General features: G+C 44.4%; 1 protein-coding gene across 1 annotated transcript in view; it reads right to left on the bottom strand.

Annotated features, from left to right (window-relative positions):
• USP34 (ubiquitin specific peptidase 34) overlaps positions 1–18,604 on the bottom strand; it is a gene marked incomplete in the record, with an annotated part of 5,849,982 nt that overhangs the window by 57,600 nt on the left and 5,773,778 nt on the right. Inside the window, 1 exon segment of the mRNA XM_044061224.1 lies at positions 11,742–11,885. Within this exon segment, the coding sequence (XP_043917159.1) occupies positions 11,742–11,885 (144 nt within the window).

Raw genomic sequence — 18,604 nt, 5'->3', positions numbered from 1 at the left:
CTTGTAGAATGAGCTTTGACTTTGTTATGTAATGCAATGTAGATAAAAGATATACAATCAGAGAGCCATTTAGACAAGGTAGATTTTAGAATCCGAGGAGGAGACAAACAGCTGATCAACCCTTTTGTGGTCTTTTGTCCTGTCCAAACAGAAGTGAAGTTGTTTATGGACGTCAAGTTTGTGAGGCATATATTCCAACTGAGTTGAATGACTGGGAAAGAAAACAGGTAATTCAATCATCTGATTAAGTGTGAATTCTGAACACACTTTCAGTAAGAAAGACGGATTCGCCCTGAGGGAAACCCTACCTTTGTGAAATACTAAATATGGCTGCTTAATGGAAAGGGCTTGCAATTCCGAAATTCTGCGTGCTGATGTAATGGCCACCAAGAAAATGGTCTTCCAAAAAAGATATTTCAGTTCACAAGAAGAGGCAGGTTCAAAGGCGGAAGAATAATCTTGGACAAGACTAGGTTTAAGTTCCATGGAGTAGTAGGAGATCTGAATGGTGGTTTTAAGTGCATCGTACCTTTCAAAAATGCCTTAGCCAGCTTATTAGACATAATACCATTTTCAGATGCACCTATATGAAAATTAGAAATAGCAGCCAGTTGGACTCGAATGGTTGCTGCTGCAGCTCCTTCATTGAACAGTTTTGTTAGAAATTCCAAAATATCCGAAATGGACTCCAGGAAAGGGTCAATGTTATTCTGCTGTGCCCAGATGGAAAACCTGTTCCACTTATTGAGGTAAGTTTTCCACTTATTGAGGTAAAGTTTCCTGGTTGAAGATTTGTGAGACGACAAGAGAATATGTCGAGCCTCTTCTGATAAATTCTGGAACCTGGCTATTCTGGGAATTGGAGCAGCCAAGCTGTCAGTTTGATGGACTGAAGAGAAGGGTGAAGAGCTCCTGACGAGTGGGTCCAGGATCCAAGACTCCACCAGCAGATGAGGCTTCAGGAAGGGGAACCCAATTTGATGAGGTCAATATGGGCCTATTAAGATAAGTGTCCTGCTTAGAAAAATGGCTTTCTGTAAGACTTTGGGAATCAGGGGAAAGCATATAGGAGTCCCGGGGGCCGATCGTGGATGAGTGCGTCCCTCGGGGGTTGTCCCTGTTGAGGCATCAGGGCAAAAGTAGTTGCTGAACTTGGTGTTTGTAGGGGTCACAAAAATGTTGCAGCATGGCTGGCCCCATCTGCGGAAAATCATTTCCGCTATTTCGTTCTTGAGAGACCACTCATGAGGCAACAGAATAGCTCTGCTGAGTCTGTCTGCTATCACGTTGGATTTCCCAGTAATGTGTGTTGCTATCAGAAAACGCTGGGTGGACTCTGTCCATTTCCATAATCTTAGAGCCTCTTGACATAGGGGTAAAATTTGGTTCCTCCTTGTTTGTTTATGTACCAGACTATGGATATGTTGTCTGACTGGATTGCAAGCGTGCCTAGGGGAAGAGAGTCTTGAAAGGACTGCAACACTAAAAGAACCGTTCTCATCTCCAAGATGTTTATGTGCAAATGAGCCTCGTGAGCCTGCCATGTACCTTGGGCTGTCCGTCCCTGATAATGCCCCCCCCCCCCGATAAGGGAGGCATCCATGGTTAGTGTTGCAACTGGAGTTGGGAGGACAAATGGATGTCTCATAGTCACCGTCTTGGACGTTAGCCACCACCGTCCTTGCAAGAGTTGGTAATCAGAACTGGGTGATTCATTGGTAAGTCCTGAAACGTCCACTGTGTGAATAGCAGCCACTGAAGAATGCACATGTGAGATCTCGCAAGGGGTATTGCTCTTGAGTAAGTTCCAGATCCTTGCTGGTCTGCCGGGACTGGCTGGATGACTCTTTTTGCAATAGTTTTTGGACCTCTATGGATGCTACATCCCATAGACTGGTGGAACGTCTGGGATTCCTTTGGTTTGTCTGGGTTGTGAGAGAAAGGGGATAGAATATCCTCTGGATATAGTGTTTTGTACCCATCGGTAGTCTGAGATTTTTAGCCACGCGCCTCGGTACAAAGACAAACGTCCCCTGACTGCCTCCGGAGCAGGATAGTCGGGGCCTCGTTTCAGGAGCGCTGAAAGGGCTTCCCAAGGAAATGATCTCTGTCACCCTGGTTCTGTGGAACCCCTCTGCCGTGTGGGCGTCGTCTTCCACCATTGCCTCCCCCTCTGCCCCTAGAGGAGGCTTCACCTTGTGAGTTCGGAAAGGCTCCTTGGGTCTTACGGAACCACATTTTCCCTCCCCGGTGACCTTTGAGATAAGGTCTAGTTGGGGTAGAAAAACAGACTCCTACGGTAGACAGTGTCTTACCGTTTTGCTCACATCTGGTGAGGGTCTCTAACTTTTGGTCCAAACAAGGAAGAACCATCGAAGGGGGCATTCACAAATGACTTGAAAGGTTCCGCAAAAGAACATAAGCGCATCCAGGAATGTCTTCGCAAAGCAATTTCTGTACACGCAGCCCTACTCGTTCCATCAGCTGTGTAAGACACGAGGTGCATGGAAGAGTTTACGATGGAGTTGAGGGTAGCAAGCTGAGACGTCACTTTGTCTGTCGCAGAAACGGCTACTGCACCCTGGAGAGTATCTCCAAACTCCTTTAGGAGATCTCTCTGAAGCCTTGTGAAGTGGGTTAGATAGTTCAATGACCGAAGGGCAAAGGTCATAGAACTGAACATGTGATTCCCATATCTGTCCATGATCCTAGACTCTCTATTAGGAGGATGGACAGATGTAGAAGTTTCCGACATCTCTTTTAGTGGCTGCCGCCACTACCATGGCATCAACAGGTATGGGTTTGGATAAGGAGGACTTATCTTGAGGCGCTGAAATGTATTTGTTGGGCCTTCTAGGAACAGGCTCCATAGAATCTGGTGACTCCCACGCCCTTCAAGACAAAAGATCCATCAACTCAACTCTACCAAGAGGTGGAGGGTCAGGACCCGAAAGTCTTCAGGAGCACCAATTCGTCCTTGGTAGGGTTTAGGGGCTGCCAGTCCTCCCTCTGCTTAAGAATCTCAAGGATATCCCCGAAGGAGATATCCTCAGAGGGGGACCTTGGGGACCCTTCCGATTCCTCCAAATCGGTGTCCGACATGATGGATTCCTGGGGAGAATCTAAATGTCTTCTCTTGCATAACCTCTTCCGAGGAACCTCCTCCGTGGGAATCATTGGGGAGATCTCGGAAGAGCAGGGTTTCCCCAAAGGGGCATACTGAGGCTATGAGTCCCTATGCTTCCCGTGAACCTGTGGCAGCAGAGAAGACTCAGGCACCTTTCGGGAGGAGGTGGCCATATCAGACGTTGTGGTAGTCCAGGGGGACAAAGCCCTCCTCATGTCATCGAAGGCCCCATGGCGCCGATGCGAGGAAGCACCCGGGTCCGAAGCCACCAAAGACTCCTCCCGCACCAGAACCGCCGGCTCCGAGCCCGAAGTAGGAGCTGAATTTATCCATGCCGAAGCCCCAAGAGGAAGAGACGGAACCAACATATTGGTTCGACTACCCCCCCCCCCGAAACCAACAGGAGAGTGTCGGCTCCCAGATTCCACCGCCAGAGCAGTGGAAATCAGGGTGGTCGGGACCGACAGGTCAGAAGTGAGTGTCTGTACCGACGGCTCCAAAAACGACTGAATACCCTCCTCCGGCTCTGATGTCTCGATTCGAGTAGGAGGAGGACCAGAAACAACAGGAGGACTTTGTCAGTTCCGAAGCACAGAATTTTAGCAAGTGCCGGATCCTGTAAATGTCTCCGCACCACTCGGTCCACGTCCGAATCAGAGAGTCTGGAAGCCTGAGAGGAAACCACTGACGGAGCCGGTGAACCCAGAATCAGGGATCTCAAGGTAAGAGATACCGGTTCCAAGATTGGGGACCAGCTCCTACCAACAACCTGTACGGTCCGTTCCGATGAAACTGGAGCAGAGACCATAGCCTTTTTTGAAGATTTCGGAACTGAAGAGCCCTTCGGAGCCGAACTAGTGGAAGAGGCTGGCGAAGAAGGTTTTGGTTGTCCTGGAGCAGAATCCAAGTATGATTGGCAAGCAGACTTAATCCCCGCTCCACTAGCTTACGTTTCCTTTCAGCCAAAACCCTAGAGCTGAACCCATGACAAATGGAACAAACCTCCTGTAAATGGACCTCACCCAAGCAATACACACATGTGGAGTGGCCATCAGTTATCGACATCTTTTGACTAAATTTAGGGCATCTTTTAAACCCTGATTTTGCCTTTTCAGACATTGTGAAAGTCGGCAATGGAAACACCACCTTGTCAGAAAAAGAAACTAAGCCTAACTGGCTACAAGTACCAAAAGGCAGCTTACTGTAATCTCATAAAGACTGTGAGAAACTAAGCCTAACCGGAACAGTTTTGTTAGAAATTCCACAAGCAGAATAAGCCTAACAGGCTAAGGGAAATAACAAAAAACAGCCAACAAACAGCCAAGAGCCTAATCGGCTAACAAAAAATTGCAGAAAACTGCAAGAGCCTAACTCGGCTTAGGATAGGGCAAATAAGCCAAACGGCTAACACAGAAGGAAAGTACAGTTGTGTACACCTACCATAAATGTAGATGTTCGAGTGTCTTCACTGTTGCAGTCATGACTGTAGGGTTCTCCCCTGCCGGCAGGCAGTCCTCGGTCGGCCAGAATCCCAAAGTCTGGGTCCGGCGTCGGCTGTTCAACCATGCTCCCTGACGTCAGAGCGCCAGGAGTACAAAGCTGACAGCCGACGCCATCTTCTCCAGTTTTTCTTGCCCCAGATGTCAGGAGTCCCAGAATGAGAAAGGTCCCATATCCTTTGCAAATACACCTCAGAAGAATGGTGAAAAAAGGAACCACACAAAAGTAAAAATAAGAGGGGACAGGAGGGAGGGAAACCCAGACTGCAACAATGAAGACACTCGAACATCTACATTTATGGTAGGTGTACACAACTGTACTATGTTCATTGTGTTTCACTGTTGCAGTCATGACTGTAGGGTAGAATTCCAAAGCTGAAAGAAAGGGAGGTGGTCATAAAGAAGAAGGGGTGACTAAAAGGCCCTGCAAGACTGCAGAGGCAAAGTCTGCCCTAGACTTAGAGTAGAGAGGTAAATTGTAGTGCTTAGAAAAAGTATGCACTGAACTCCAAGTAGCAGCTTCCAAAATGTCTTTGGTAGGAACTCCCCTGAGGAAGGCCGCAGAAGTGGCAGCAGCTCTGGTGGAATGAGTCCGTATACGTCCTGGGATTTGCTTTCCATGGTGAGAATAACAAAATCTGATTCCATGAGCAATCCATTTAGAAATGGTCTGTTTTGAAATGGCTTTACCTTGGGAACTTGAAGCATAAGAAACAAACAATTGTTCTGATTTTCTGATGTCCTTGGTTCTGTCCAGGTAAAAACGTAGTTGTCTGTGTACATCCAAGGAATGTAAGATCCTTTCCCCTTTATTTTGAGGAGTGGGGAAAAAAGTTGGCAAGTGGATAGTTTGATTTAAAGCCACTTTGGAAACCACCTTAGGCATGAAGGTAGGATTAGTCCTCAAAGACACTCTGTCTTGATGAAAAATAATATAAAGTTCCACAGCCATAAGAGCTTGTAACTCTGAAACTCTCCTGGCAGAGGTTAGGGCTAACAAAATAGCTGTCTTCCAAGATAAAAACTTGATGTCAGAAGAGGCGGCAGGCTCAAAAGGAGCCAAGGTTAGTTTTTCCAAAACATAGTTGAGATCCCAAGCAGGAATGGGAGGAGATCTAGGAGGTCTTAAGTTCTTAGCTCCTCTGAGAAACTGTCTCATGAGCTGGTGGGAAAAGATTGGAGGGTCTGTATTATAATGAGCAGAAATAGCAGAGGCATGTATCTTAATGGAAGAGAAAGAGAGACCCTTATGTAAGAGGTCTGTCAGGTAAAGTAAAATTAAAGAAATGTTCGGAAGAAGAGGATCAGAATCCTGAGCCTGCATCCAGGAGCAAAATCTTTTCCATTTTCCTACATAAGATTTTCTAGTGCTAGGACGTCTGGCTTCTAAAATGACATCCATAACCTGCTTGGGAAGGAAAGAAAAAATCAAAGGCCCTGGATTAACCAGGCCACCAGGCTGAGAGTTTTGACATGAGAGTGTAGAACCTGATCCTGATGTTGGGACAGAAGGTTCGGAGACTGAGGTAAAACCCAAGGGGGCTCCAGACATAGGTTTTTTAGAGTTGGGTACCAAAACTGTCGAGGCCAATTTGGGGCCAGCAAGATTATCATCCTGGGCTTCTCCTGTTTTATCTTTAATAATACCCGTGGAAGAAGAGGAAGAGGTGGAAAGGCATATCCCGAGAGGTTCCTCCAACTGAATGATAGGGCATCCACTTTCCAAGCTTCTTTGTGGAAAGTCCTGGTGCAAAAATTCTGTAGCTGATGATTGAGATGGGATGCAAAGAGGTCTATGTGAGGACATCCCCAGACTGCTGTCATCATCCTGAATATTTTGGTGTCCTGCATCCACTCGTGTGGATCCGAAAGGTTTCTGCTCAGACTGTCTACCAGGAAGTTTAGCTTCCCTGGTAAAAACTGAGCTTGAAGCCCCAGATTGCAAGCTAGAGCTGTGTTCCATAGATCCATGGCTAGTCTGCAAAGGGGGTAGGAATGAGATCCCCCTTGCTTGCTTATGTACCACATAACTGTGGTGTTGTCTGTCCGTATTAGTAGTTGTCCTGGATGTAGAAGATTCCTGAAGGCCAGTAGAGCTTCCTGAACGGCTAACATTTCCTTTAAATTGATATGCAGGTGCTTCTGATCCTTTGTCCAAAGGCCCTGCAGACAGTTGCCCTGAAAATGGGCTCCCCAAGCATAATCCGAGGCGTCCGTGGTTAGAATCTTAGTGGCAGGAGGCAGACAGAAGTGTTTCCCTTTGTTTAGAGTACATGCCCTTGACCACCAAAGAAATTCCTTTTGAAGGCAAGGCAGGACGGAGATAAGTATGTCTAAACTGTGGCAATGCTGAGACTTTTTAGGTACCACTGTATTTTCCTCATGTGTAGTCTTGCATATGGTACGAGAAGGATGCAGGAGGCCATGTAACCCATAGCCTGCAGGAATCTCCTTGCAGATAGCTGAGTTAAAGTTGCCAAGGTTTTGAAAGTTGAAGCCAGCTGTAATTGTTTTTCGGATGTCAGAAATGCCATCTGGGTTGTGGTGTTTAGAAGAGCACCCAGAAAAGTTATCTGTTGTGAGGGTGTCAAATTTGACTTTTTTATGTTTACAGAGAATCCCAGGAACTTGAGGAGGTTCTGAACAAATTCCAGATGCTGGAGTAAGACATCCTTGCTGTCTGCCTGAATTAGGCAATCGTCCAGATAAGGGTAAATTTGAATTCCCTTGAGTCTGCAGTAAGCTACTACTGGAGCCAGGCATTTGGTGAAGACCCTGGGCGCAGCAGACAATCCAAAGGGCAGCGCAGAGAATTGAAAGTGCCTCAATCTGGCCTTGAACCTGAGGTATTTTCTGCGTTCCTGCCTGATGGGAATGTGTAAATATGCCTCCTTTAAATCCAAAGTTACCATCCAAGCATCTTTGGACAGCACTGGAAGTAGCTGCTGTAGAGTAAGCATCTTGAATCTTGGAATCTCTAGAAAGGTGTTCAAGACTGACAGATCCAGAATGGGTCTCCATGAGTTTTGCTTCCTGGGGACTAGAAAGAGCCTTGAGTAAAAACCTTGTCCCATCTCTGAAAGTGGAACCAGTTCTAGGGCTTTCATAGCCAAAAGAGCTTCCACCTGGTTTAAGGCCTCTGTCCATTGATGTTTTGGAAGGTCTGGCCATCCGCTTGGCCTTGGCAGGGTATGAAAATGGAATTTGTAACCTCTTAAAACCACATCCAGAACCCACTTGTCTTGGGTTATATGAGTCCAATTTTGATAAAAAAGAGAGTTTTCCTCGGAGAGGGGCTTCCAGGCAAGATGTTCCTGCAGCCCAACAGAGGAAGTCATTGAGTTTGTTTCCTATGAGTTTGCGACCTGTCCTCTCCTCCCCTAGGGGTGGAAGCAGTCCACTGTCTTGGTCTATAAGAACCTTGTGTTTGAGGCCTTCCTCTGGAACGTCTATATCTACCCCTCTGAGGCCTGTCTGAAGTGGGAAAGGACCAATCTTTAGAAGGCCAGTTTCTGCTAAATCTTGGTGGCTGTACTTGTAAGAAATCTTTAACTGTTTGCATGGATTTCGCCTTATCCTCCATCTTTTTAATCACCTCTTCAGCTTTTGATCCAAACAAAACATTACGCTGAACAGGAGCATCCAATAATTTAGCTTTTACTTGCTCTGGCAAATTTTGTTCCTTTAGCCATGCATGCCTTCTAATGACTGTGCCGGAGGCAGCAGCCCTACAAGAAGCCTCCAAGGCATCAAATCCACAGTGTAAACCATGCTTCCCAACTTGCTCAGTGGCATGCAATAAGTCATGTAATTCCTTATCTGCACAGACAGAGATGGAAGTAAGATTTTGTTTTAAAACAGACAAGAGAAATTGCTGGTATTTCAGCATATGAAACTGGCAGTTTAAAGCCCTAATGGACAAAGTAGCAGAAGTGTACACTTTTTTGCCCCATCTTTCTAAAGATCTAGAATCCTTTTCAGTGGGAATGGGATTTTTGGCAGAAGCGGCCTTAACTCCCTTAGGACCCTGAGAAATGGTTTCAGGGTCAGCAGTAGGGTTCTTGTATAAAAACTGGTGGGAATCAGGAACCCTGTAACATCTATCAGGCTTGAAAGGAGCAGGAGGAAAAGAGTCAGGGGTTAAGTTAGCTTCCGAAAAAGCATCATCCACAATATCCAAAACAGGAGGAACAGCCAGGGGTCTATGTTGGGGGAGAAGAAGAAAATCCCTTAGTCTTTTCTTAGATTCCAAATACTCCTGCCCTTCCCAGTGGAAATGTTCCCTCATTTCATGCAAAGTTTCCCCAAAAGAGAAATCCTCAGGGGGAGAAGCTGAAGGAATGGATTCCTCAGCATCAGAATCCTCATAAGGAGGGAAAGAATATTCCTGGTCAGAAGAAACTGAAGAAACAGAAGCCTGATCAGAGGAATCATAATAAACATCCTGCCTTGGCCTTTTATCTGGAGGGGGATGTGAACCCTTAATCATAGTGAGTAAATCCTCCGCCATCTTGAGTAACTGTTTCTGTGACTTAGGAGCCGGTTCAGAAGAGGCCTGTGTTGCAGTCTTTGATTTAGAAGGAGTCTTTGCCTTTGTCTTTGGCTTTGCCTTTATTAGAAGCTGAGTAGGCCTGAAAACCCCTTCAGAAGCCGGTACCTGCACAGCGGCTCCGGACCCATCCGAAGGGGCATTGCCCGAAGGTCCTGCAATAGAGATATTTAAAGGCCTGGTTGGCTCCTCATGAGAGTCCGTTTCGACCATCGGTTCTGAAATGGCCGACGACAGGGGCTGCAAAAGCGCCTCACTGACGACGGCCGGACCTGAAGCTGGCTCGCTTGTGCGCTATCATCAGATTTGGACCTCGGAGGCCTGTCTTTTTCCTTGCGACGTTTGTGAACTCCGGTAGCCAGAACCGTATCCGACGACATTTTATAGTTAAAGCGCCTACCAAAGTAATGAAAAGCAAAATCGTACCTTCGTTTAATTGTACGTTGATTGAATCTAGCACAAAACCGACAACTAGCTACGTCGTGGTCAGGGCCTAAGCAAGGAATACAGTAAGAATGAAAATCCTTATGAGGTATTTGCTTCCCACATGAAGTACAATTAACTTTTTCTGACATCGGACTGGAGCAAGAAAAAGTTTTGCCAACGGGGTACGTAGCTTTGAGTGGAGAAGAAAGTCTTCGGACTGAAGTTTATCAGAAAAAATCGTCAGGAGTCAGCCGACCGGCACTTGCGAACTGCTATCACCGCACGGCAAGAAAGACTGGAGAAGATGGCGTCGGCTGTCAGCTTTGTACTCCTGGCGCTCTGACGTCAGGGAGCATGGTTGAACAGCTGACGCCGGACCCAGACTTTGGGATTCTGGCCGACCGAGGACTGCCTGCCGGCAGGGGAGAACCCTACAGTCATGACTGCAACAGTGAAACACGATGAACATCAGGGCCAAAGCCCAAAAACTATATGTATGTATGTATGTATGTATATATATATATATATATATATATATATATATATAGATATAAAAAACAAGAAAAAGGATATAAATCCGAAAAACGGATAAACTGTACTAACCACAATACTATAACAAATCTAACTAACCAGCAAAAAGGTAATTATTCAGGAAAAATAGCTGAAAATATTAAACTTCTCTCTCCAACAGCCTGAGCTGCAGAGAAACGCACAATCAGTTGCAGTGGCAAACTAGATCTGGGGAATGTAGTGGTGCACTGTGGGATAGGGCTTTGGCCTCGAGCTGTTAGAGACCTTGAGCTTTGCAAATTGGCCGAGTCGGAGCAGAGACTGAACAACTTCACATCACAGGATTATGTCCAACATCTCAAAAGAATACCAGTCAAGGACCAGCTAGTTAGAAAAAAATACATGGACAGTGCACAGTCCTCAACTACTACACACAATGAAATTTCCACTCATTGTACACGTGAGCATGCACAAACAACCAGACACACAAACTAGTTCTTACACCATGCAAAACTTAACCCCACTAGCAACACATTCACATAACATACAACAGAAAAGAATATGCTAAAAACTTTCTAATGTGGAAGAGACCCCCCCCCCCCAAAAAAAAAAAACATCCCTGGAGTCCTAAAAATGTACAGACTATACTTACCTTGAACTGAGTTCTACTTGGAATACAGAGTTAGACACCACCAATTTCAAACAACAATTCCTCACATAATTCACATAACAACATTAAACATTCTTAATCTTCATTCCCAGAATATGTGCCATCATAACACATTTTCCACATCACACACACACAGAAACACAGATTATACAGTTCTCCTGACAAAAAATGTATTGTCATACCTGCAGTTTGCAGACACATCACAGTATCAAAACACCAATCTACCTACACACACAGTTATACTCGCACTCTCCATACCCACTAAAAGCAATAGCTACACATATACTATCAATAAGTACATCATCAGTAATGGAAGAAATTCAGTTATATTTTTACTTCGGAAGAAGCAAGTCATGTTCATGGTTTAATTTTCAGAGTAGTCCAAATAGCTTTCAATCACCTTGGAAGGCAAATGCTGGACCAAACACATCAATCACAAACTAGAACAGTGAACTGTGAAGAGTAAGAGATATAATGTGCTGGCCAGGAAGGTCGGTGCAAATACCACAAGAGTGCATCATCAGTAATGGAAGAAATTCAGTTATATTTTTACTTCGGAAGAAGCAAGTCATGTTCATGGTTTAATTTTCAGAGTAGTCCAAATATCTTTCAATCACCTTGGAAGGCAAATGCTGGACCAAACACATCAATCACAAACTAGAACAGTGAACTGTGAAGAGTAAGATATATAATGTGCTGGCCAGGAAGGTCGGTGCAAATACCACAAGAGTGCAGAGCTGTGTCATCAGTAATTCAGGTCATAACAGCAATCTAGAAAAACTTCTCAAATTTATGTTACATTTTTTTTTAACTAATTTAGAAATGAAAAACGCCATCTAATTTTTAAGTATAGCATACTGATCACTAAAACACAACCAAAGGAACTTGCTTCTTTTCAAATACTGAAAAAAAAAAATGGTTTGACTTTCATAGCATCTTTAAGGTAAAAAAAATACGTACCCCATTCAGAGCTTCACTTGCTCTGGATAGATCTGATTGATTTGTAAAATCTGTTTCAATACTACGGTACTGATTTATGAAATTTGTTATGAGATTATTAACGAAGCTGGTACAGTTTGCTCCTGAGAAAACATGACTTTGGACCTGAAAAGAAAATGAAAAGAGTTAGATTACAACATGAACAAATACTGAAACAGGACATAGTCTACTTTGCAAACAGTAGTAACTGTACTGGTACAAAATGAATTAACTGCAGAGAAATTCAAGGGTAGTTTGGTGGCACTGAAACTGCTATAGCTGGTCCACGGAGTCTGACGCACGAGAAGCAACAGAAAGTGGAATATTTGAATGTGGAAATAATGTCTAAAGTCAGTTAGGCAGTACTGAATGTCATCAATTCCTTTATTTTACTGATTTGTTTACTTAGGTAATACGGTAGATGGACTGGGCAAGAGGACACCATTTTCACTCACAACCTTCTCAAAAAAGTACTACAAAGTATTTCAGTACAAAAAATACTTAACTATCTGTCAGTGGATAAGATAGTAGGTGTCATGAATTGCAAACTGCGCTAAGCAGAACAGAATGGGTTAATTCCAATCGAAATGAGCAGCCTATTTCAAGGGTACTGGCAGGAGGCGTCCTGACTGTGTCCCAGGTGACCAGGGTTTTATTAGCATTCCAGAACTTGACAAGCCATGTAGGGAGGGTGAGGGGAGTGAAGAGGTGTGGCCCACTCAACTCTCTCTCTTTGGGGAAAGGGGGAGGAGGTACATGCTCAGCGAGCACATGAAGAAGTAAGATTTTTTCCCTTGGAAATCAAGGAAGCCAACTTCTATGCTTGAAGCTGAAGGATGGGGTTGCTTGCTGGTATGTGCTCCTTGCGGAAAACAAGGACCATCCAGCACCATCAACTCACTTGTACCCACCTCCCTCCTCATACTCAAGCATGCATGGGAAATAAGGCACAAAAAAATAATACACAAACCACACCAAATAACTGTCACCTATTGCCCATTTCTGTCAGCCCTTGTTCTGGTGACGGATAATGAATGCATGAGCCGAATGGCTGGAAGGGGGATGATGGCTGTCGGCAGCGAGTGTGCATGTGTGTGTGTATGCACAATGTGAAAAAAACCTGCTACATTTTAACACCTGTGGGAAGATACTAAACAGATACAAAAATGGAACGAGAACAGTGAGCTAACATCACTGTGGCTGAACTGGGAAAACAAGAACAAACAAAAAAGTCAACAATTTAGCTACATGATGCCAGCTATTGCAACAGAGGATTTTATTGCCCAGTGGTGCAGTAGCTCCAGAAATGATTACAATAAGCAGCATGACTTTGTGGGTTATAGCTTCTGCATTCCATTGGGGGGATAGGGTGGGGGTGGATGGAAGTGTGGGTTTCTGTATCCTTCACAGAAATACTTTTTTTTTTACTATAAAAGTTCCCTAAAAAGCTATCTAACTGATTTTCTGGTGGATTATCTGGATTTTGTGACCATGACATTGCTGAACGTCCTGGAGTCATAAAAAGTACTTACTAACGACACTACATTCAGCAAATTAAAAAAATAGACCATGACCAGACCTAGCCTGTACAAATTAAAACAATGTTATTTTTTGAACTATATGTGATAACCAGGTTAATAAATTGGTGGTCCTCCAACTTTTTTTTCAGCCATGACTCAGGCCCTATGGACCAGGGCCAGCACTAGAGAGACAAAGTGGGCAAATATCCTGGGTCCTGAAGTGCCTGGTAGCCCCCAATTATACCGGTAAAAACATAACTTAATGCTGGACACAAATCATGCTTCTTAATGAAGAAGACAGGAAGAAAAAAATGACATGCTGATTACTCTAAATCATATTTTTTCCCCTTCTGCCCATGCTGAAAGTTACTTTAGTAACATGAAATGCCACTGTGTTTCCCCAACAGGGATGACTGGAAGTAGAGACACAGAAAACAAGCACTAGGGAGCTGGAATTTAATGGAGAAAAATTAGCAAGAGAACAAAGGTACTTGAAGCAAACAACTAGGGAGGGAAAAGTGACCGACTGGGATGAGGTCAAGCAGAAGTATGGACTGTGGGTTGGATTATTGCTTTCCTTAAAAAGAACTGATAATAGAGTATAGCCGCTGAGAAAGGAATAGGGGAGTGTTAAATGAAAGACTCTGGTTGAGTTTAGCATTGAGTCTAAACCAGAAGCTGCAGTTAAAAATTGACAATTAGTAGGGCATACAAAATAATGCATGACAATTATAAGTATAAAGCAAAAGTTAGAATTGGAAAGTAGACTGGAAATGCAGTATACAGAGATACAATGGTGGAATATTTGTATGCACCCAATGTACTCTATGCAACAAAATCTACAAGGTTTAGGATTTTTGCATGGAAGTGTTTGCACGGGTATTTTTATAACCCATGTAGACAGAGAATTTTTTTCCCAAAGGAAGATAGCAATTGCTGGTGGTGTAATGGGGAACTTGGGAACACTTTTTTTGGAGATGCAATGAGTTGGTAGATTTAAAAAATTCCAAAACAGGGTACTTTGTCAGAAATTTTGGGGGAGCAAATTATTGTTTGTCTTTCTAAGGGGTCGCCACAGCGGAAATCTGGTCCGCTAATGATTGGCAGTAGATTTTTAGGAAACGCCGAGGTGCCAGCTCGACGCTCAACCTTCAACGAAGGCACGCCCATTTATGCATGCATGTCTTTCAAACGCTGCCCAACCGCAGGGAGGACATGCAGACTCCACACAGAAGGCACTCCCAAGCCAACTAAGTAAATTATTCTTTTAAGCTGGGATATAGAAATTGAATTGCAACTCACAGTAAAGCCCTACTAAGTTTAATGCTGTTGGTTGAAATAAAAAGAAGCAATTTCTAGAAACAGGAAATCAAACACTAAACCAATGGTAACAGCTTTATTGAATGTTGTAAAGGAGATATGAGAAATGGAGGAGGGTATGTTTAAATAAGGGAAGAGGCACATTACATTTTTAGTAAATGGAATGTACGGGAAAGTACAGTCGTGTACCTACCATAAATGTAGATGTTAGAGTGTATTCACTGTTGTAGTCATTACAATTGGGTTATCCTGCTGGCAGGCTACCCACAGTCGGCCTGAATTCCAAAGTCTAGGTCCAGCGTCGGTTGCTGTCGCCTCCTCCCTGACGTCAGTGTGCCAGGTGTATAAAAGATGCAGCCAACGTCATTTTCTTCAGTTTCCAGATGTCAGGTGCCCCCAAAAGGGTAGGCTAAAAATGTCAATAAAGCATGCATGCACTAAGTAACAAGTTTCCTTCATCTACAGGCAAATACACCACATAGGTTGTATAGAATAGAGAAGTACATATAAGGTCCAGCAAAGGTAAGGGAGATGGTGGGTGGGTAACCTGGACTGCAACAGTGAATACACTGTAACATCTACATTTATGGTAGGTAAACAACTGTACTATGTTCATCGTGTTTCACTGTTGCAGTCATTACAATTGGGTTGAATCCCAAAGCTAAGGTTGGGAGGTTGGAACTAAATACAATTAGGAGCGGCTATGAGGCCTTGCAGTACTGCATTGGCAAAGCCTGCCCTGGATTTGGAGTAGAGTGGTAAGTGGTAGTGCTTTGTAAAAGTAAAAGTATGCCCTGAACTCCAGGTTGCAGCCTCTAAAATGTCTTTGGTTGGCACTCCTCTGAGGAAGGCTGCTGAAGTGGCTGCTGCTCTGGTTGAATGTGGCCTATTGCCCTTAGGCACTAATTTGCCATGCTGAGAACAGCATAGACGAATGCAGTGACCTATCCACTTTGAAACAGTCTGCTTTGAGATAGCCTTTCCTTGTGATCCTGCAGTATATGCTACCGGTAACTACTCCGTCTTTCTGAAAGCTTTGGTTCTGTCTAAGTAGAAGCGCAGCTGTCTGTGTATGTTAAAAGAATGCAGACGTTTCTCACCCTTATTCTGTGGGTTTGGATAAAAGGTAGACAAATGAATAGTTTGGTTGAGGGCCACATTGGACACTACCTTAGGCATAAAAGTGGGGTTTATCCTTAGAGAAACCCTATCTGGATGGAAATGACAGAAGGTTCCACAGCCATGAGTGCCTGTAGCTATGAGACTCGTCTTGCAGAGGTTACTGCTAGGAGCAGAGCTGTTTTCCATGATAAAAATGTTACATCAGCTGTAGCGGCTGGCTCAAAAGGAGGCACAGTGAGTTTTTCCAAGACATAATTGAGGTCCCATGCAGGTACTGGTGATCTCCTTGAAGGCCGTACGTTTTTGGCTCCTCTGAGGTACTGCCTTAATAAAGGATGAGAAAAAATAGGTGGCTCTGTATTTTAATGAGCTGAAATGGCAGAGGCATGAATCTTAATTGATGAAAAGGATAGGCCTTTGTCCAGCATCTCAGTTAAGTATTGCTAAATCGGAGGGATATTTGGAACAATCATGTCAATTCCTTGTGCATGGTTCCAAGCACAAAATCTCTTCCATTTTTCTGCATAAGATTTTCTGGTACTGGGCCTCCTGGCCTCCAAGATAACATCCATAACCGCTTTAGAGAGAGGTGTGTTTTGAAAAGCTACATTATCCGCCATGCTGCAAGATTTAAGGTCCTGAGTTGGTTGTGCAGGATCTGATTGTTTTGTTGGGTCAGTAAGTGAGGAATTTGAGGTAATGTCCATGCTGGGCATTGAGTTAAGTTCCTTAGGACTGGGTACCAGTGCTGGTGGGGCCAGTCTGGGGCAATGAGTATAATTTTTGGCTTCTCTTGTCTGACCTTTAGGAGTACCTTAGGGAGGAGAGGCAGTAAGGGAAAGGCGTATACTGTTAAGTTTTTCCAGCTGAAAGATAGAGCATCCACTTTCCATGCTTGCTTGTGATAAGTCCTTGTGCAGAATATCTCTGTAGCTGGCAGTTGTGAGGGGAGGCAAATAGATCTATGCCTGGGCATCCCTAACTCCTTGTTATCATGTTGAAGATTTGTGGTCCAATTTCCACTCGTGGGGATCCATGAGGTTTTTGCTTAGTTTGTCTGCCAGAGTATTTATCTTTCATGGCAGGAATTGTGCTTGCAGATGTACTTGGTAAGTCAATGCTGTGTCCCACAAAGTCATGGCTAGTCTGCAAAGGGGGTAGGAATGTGTGCCTCCCTGCTTATGTACCACATGACTGTAGTATTGTCCGTCTTTATCAGTTGTCCTGGATGAAGTAGATCCTTGAAGGCTGTCAGGGCATTTTGAACAACTAGCATCACTTTTTGATTGATATGTAGATGCATTTGGATTGCGGACCATGAGCACTGAATACATCTTCCTGCCATGTGTGCCCCCAGGCATAATCTGATGCATCTGTTGTCAATGTTTGCCTGGCTGGGGGTATGGTGAATGGCTGCCCCTTGTTGTGGTGACAGGCCTTTGCCCACCACTGAAACTCCTGTTGTAGGCAGGGAATGAGTGTAATTATTGTTTCCAGGCTGTGGCAATGTTGAGTCCAAACACTTTTTAGATACCATTGTAGTTTCCTCATATGCAGTTTTGCATATGGAATTAGCAGAATGCAGGATGCCATGAAGCCCAAAGCCTGCAGAATTTTTCTTGCAGTTAACTGGGTGTTTGTTGCCAACCTTTTGAAATAAGTAGACAGTTGCCTTTGTTTGTCTGGCGTGAGATAAGCCATCTGGGCAGTTGTATTTAAGCTTGCACCCAGGAATATTATCTCTTGAAAGGGTACAAGTTTTGATTTCTTTTCGTTAACTGTGGACCCTAGGCATGTTAATAATCTTTTTACAAACGCCAGATGCTGAAGTAGTATGTCCTTGTTCTCTGATTGAATAAGGCAGTCGTCCAAGTAAGGATATATTTGTATTCCTCTTTGTCTGCTAAATGCAATTACTGGTGCCAGGCATTTTGTGAAGACCCTGGGCGCAGTAGATAAGCCAAAGGGCAGTGCAGAGAATTGGTAGTGCATTGATCCAGCTATGAATCTGAGGTATCTTCTGCATGATTGTCTGATTGGGACATGCAGGTATGCCTCTTTTAGGTCTAAAGTTACAAGCCAAGCCTTCTTGCCCAGCATGGGCAGAAGCTGCTGCAAAGTCAACATTTTGATTTTTGGAATATCCAGGTATGTGTTTAGAATAGATAGGTCCAGTATTGGCCTCCAGGTTTTGTCCTTTCTGGGCACCAAGAAAAGTCTTGAGTAAAATCCTTGTCCCTGCTCTTGCTGTGGTACTTGCTGAATGGCCCACATGTCCATGAGGGATGAAACTTGCTTCTGTGCCTCTGCCCATTGATTTTTTTGTCAGGTCTGGCATACCGTTTGCCCTTGGCAGGGTGTGAAAGTGGAACCTGTAACCTTGTGACACTATGTTCAAGACCCATTTGTCCTGGGTGATAAGGTGCCAGTTTTGAGAAAAAAGTGCTACTTTCCCCCCTAAAGGAGCTGCCAGTAGATACGTGCTTGGCGCTGGCAGGGAGAAGTCATTGGGACTGCTTTCTGTATGGCTGTGACTTGCCTTCTCTGCTTTTGGAGGTAGAAGCACCCCATTGTTTAGACTTGTATGAGCCTTGGGGCTGGGATATGCCTCTAGGGCATCTGTATCTGCCTCTTTGTGGCCTACCTGTATGAGCCTTGGGGCTGGGATATGCCTCTAGGGCATCTGCATCTGCCTCTTTGTGGCCTACCTGTATGAGCCTTGGGGCTGGGATATGCCTCTAGGGTGTCTGTATCTGCCTCTTTGTGGCCTGTCTGACTCTGGAAAGGACCAATTCTTTGTAGGCCAGTGTCTGCTAAATCTTGGTGGCTGTACCTGTAAGAAATCCTTGACTGTCTGCATAATTTGGCTTTGTCCTCCATTTT

Source organism: Protopterus annectens, chromosome 1.part0 (assembly GCF_019279795.1).
Source record: "Protopterus annectens isolate FY-2018-M chromosome 1.part0, PAN1.0, whole genome shotgun sequence".
Taxonomy (NCBI): Eukaryota; Metazoa; Chordata; order Ceratodontiformes; family Protopteridae; genus Protopterus; species Protopterus annectens.
Note: the sequence above shows the minus strand (reverse complement) of the source record. Positions and strands in the feature narration are given on the sequence as shown.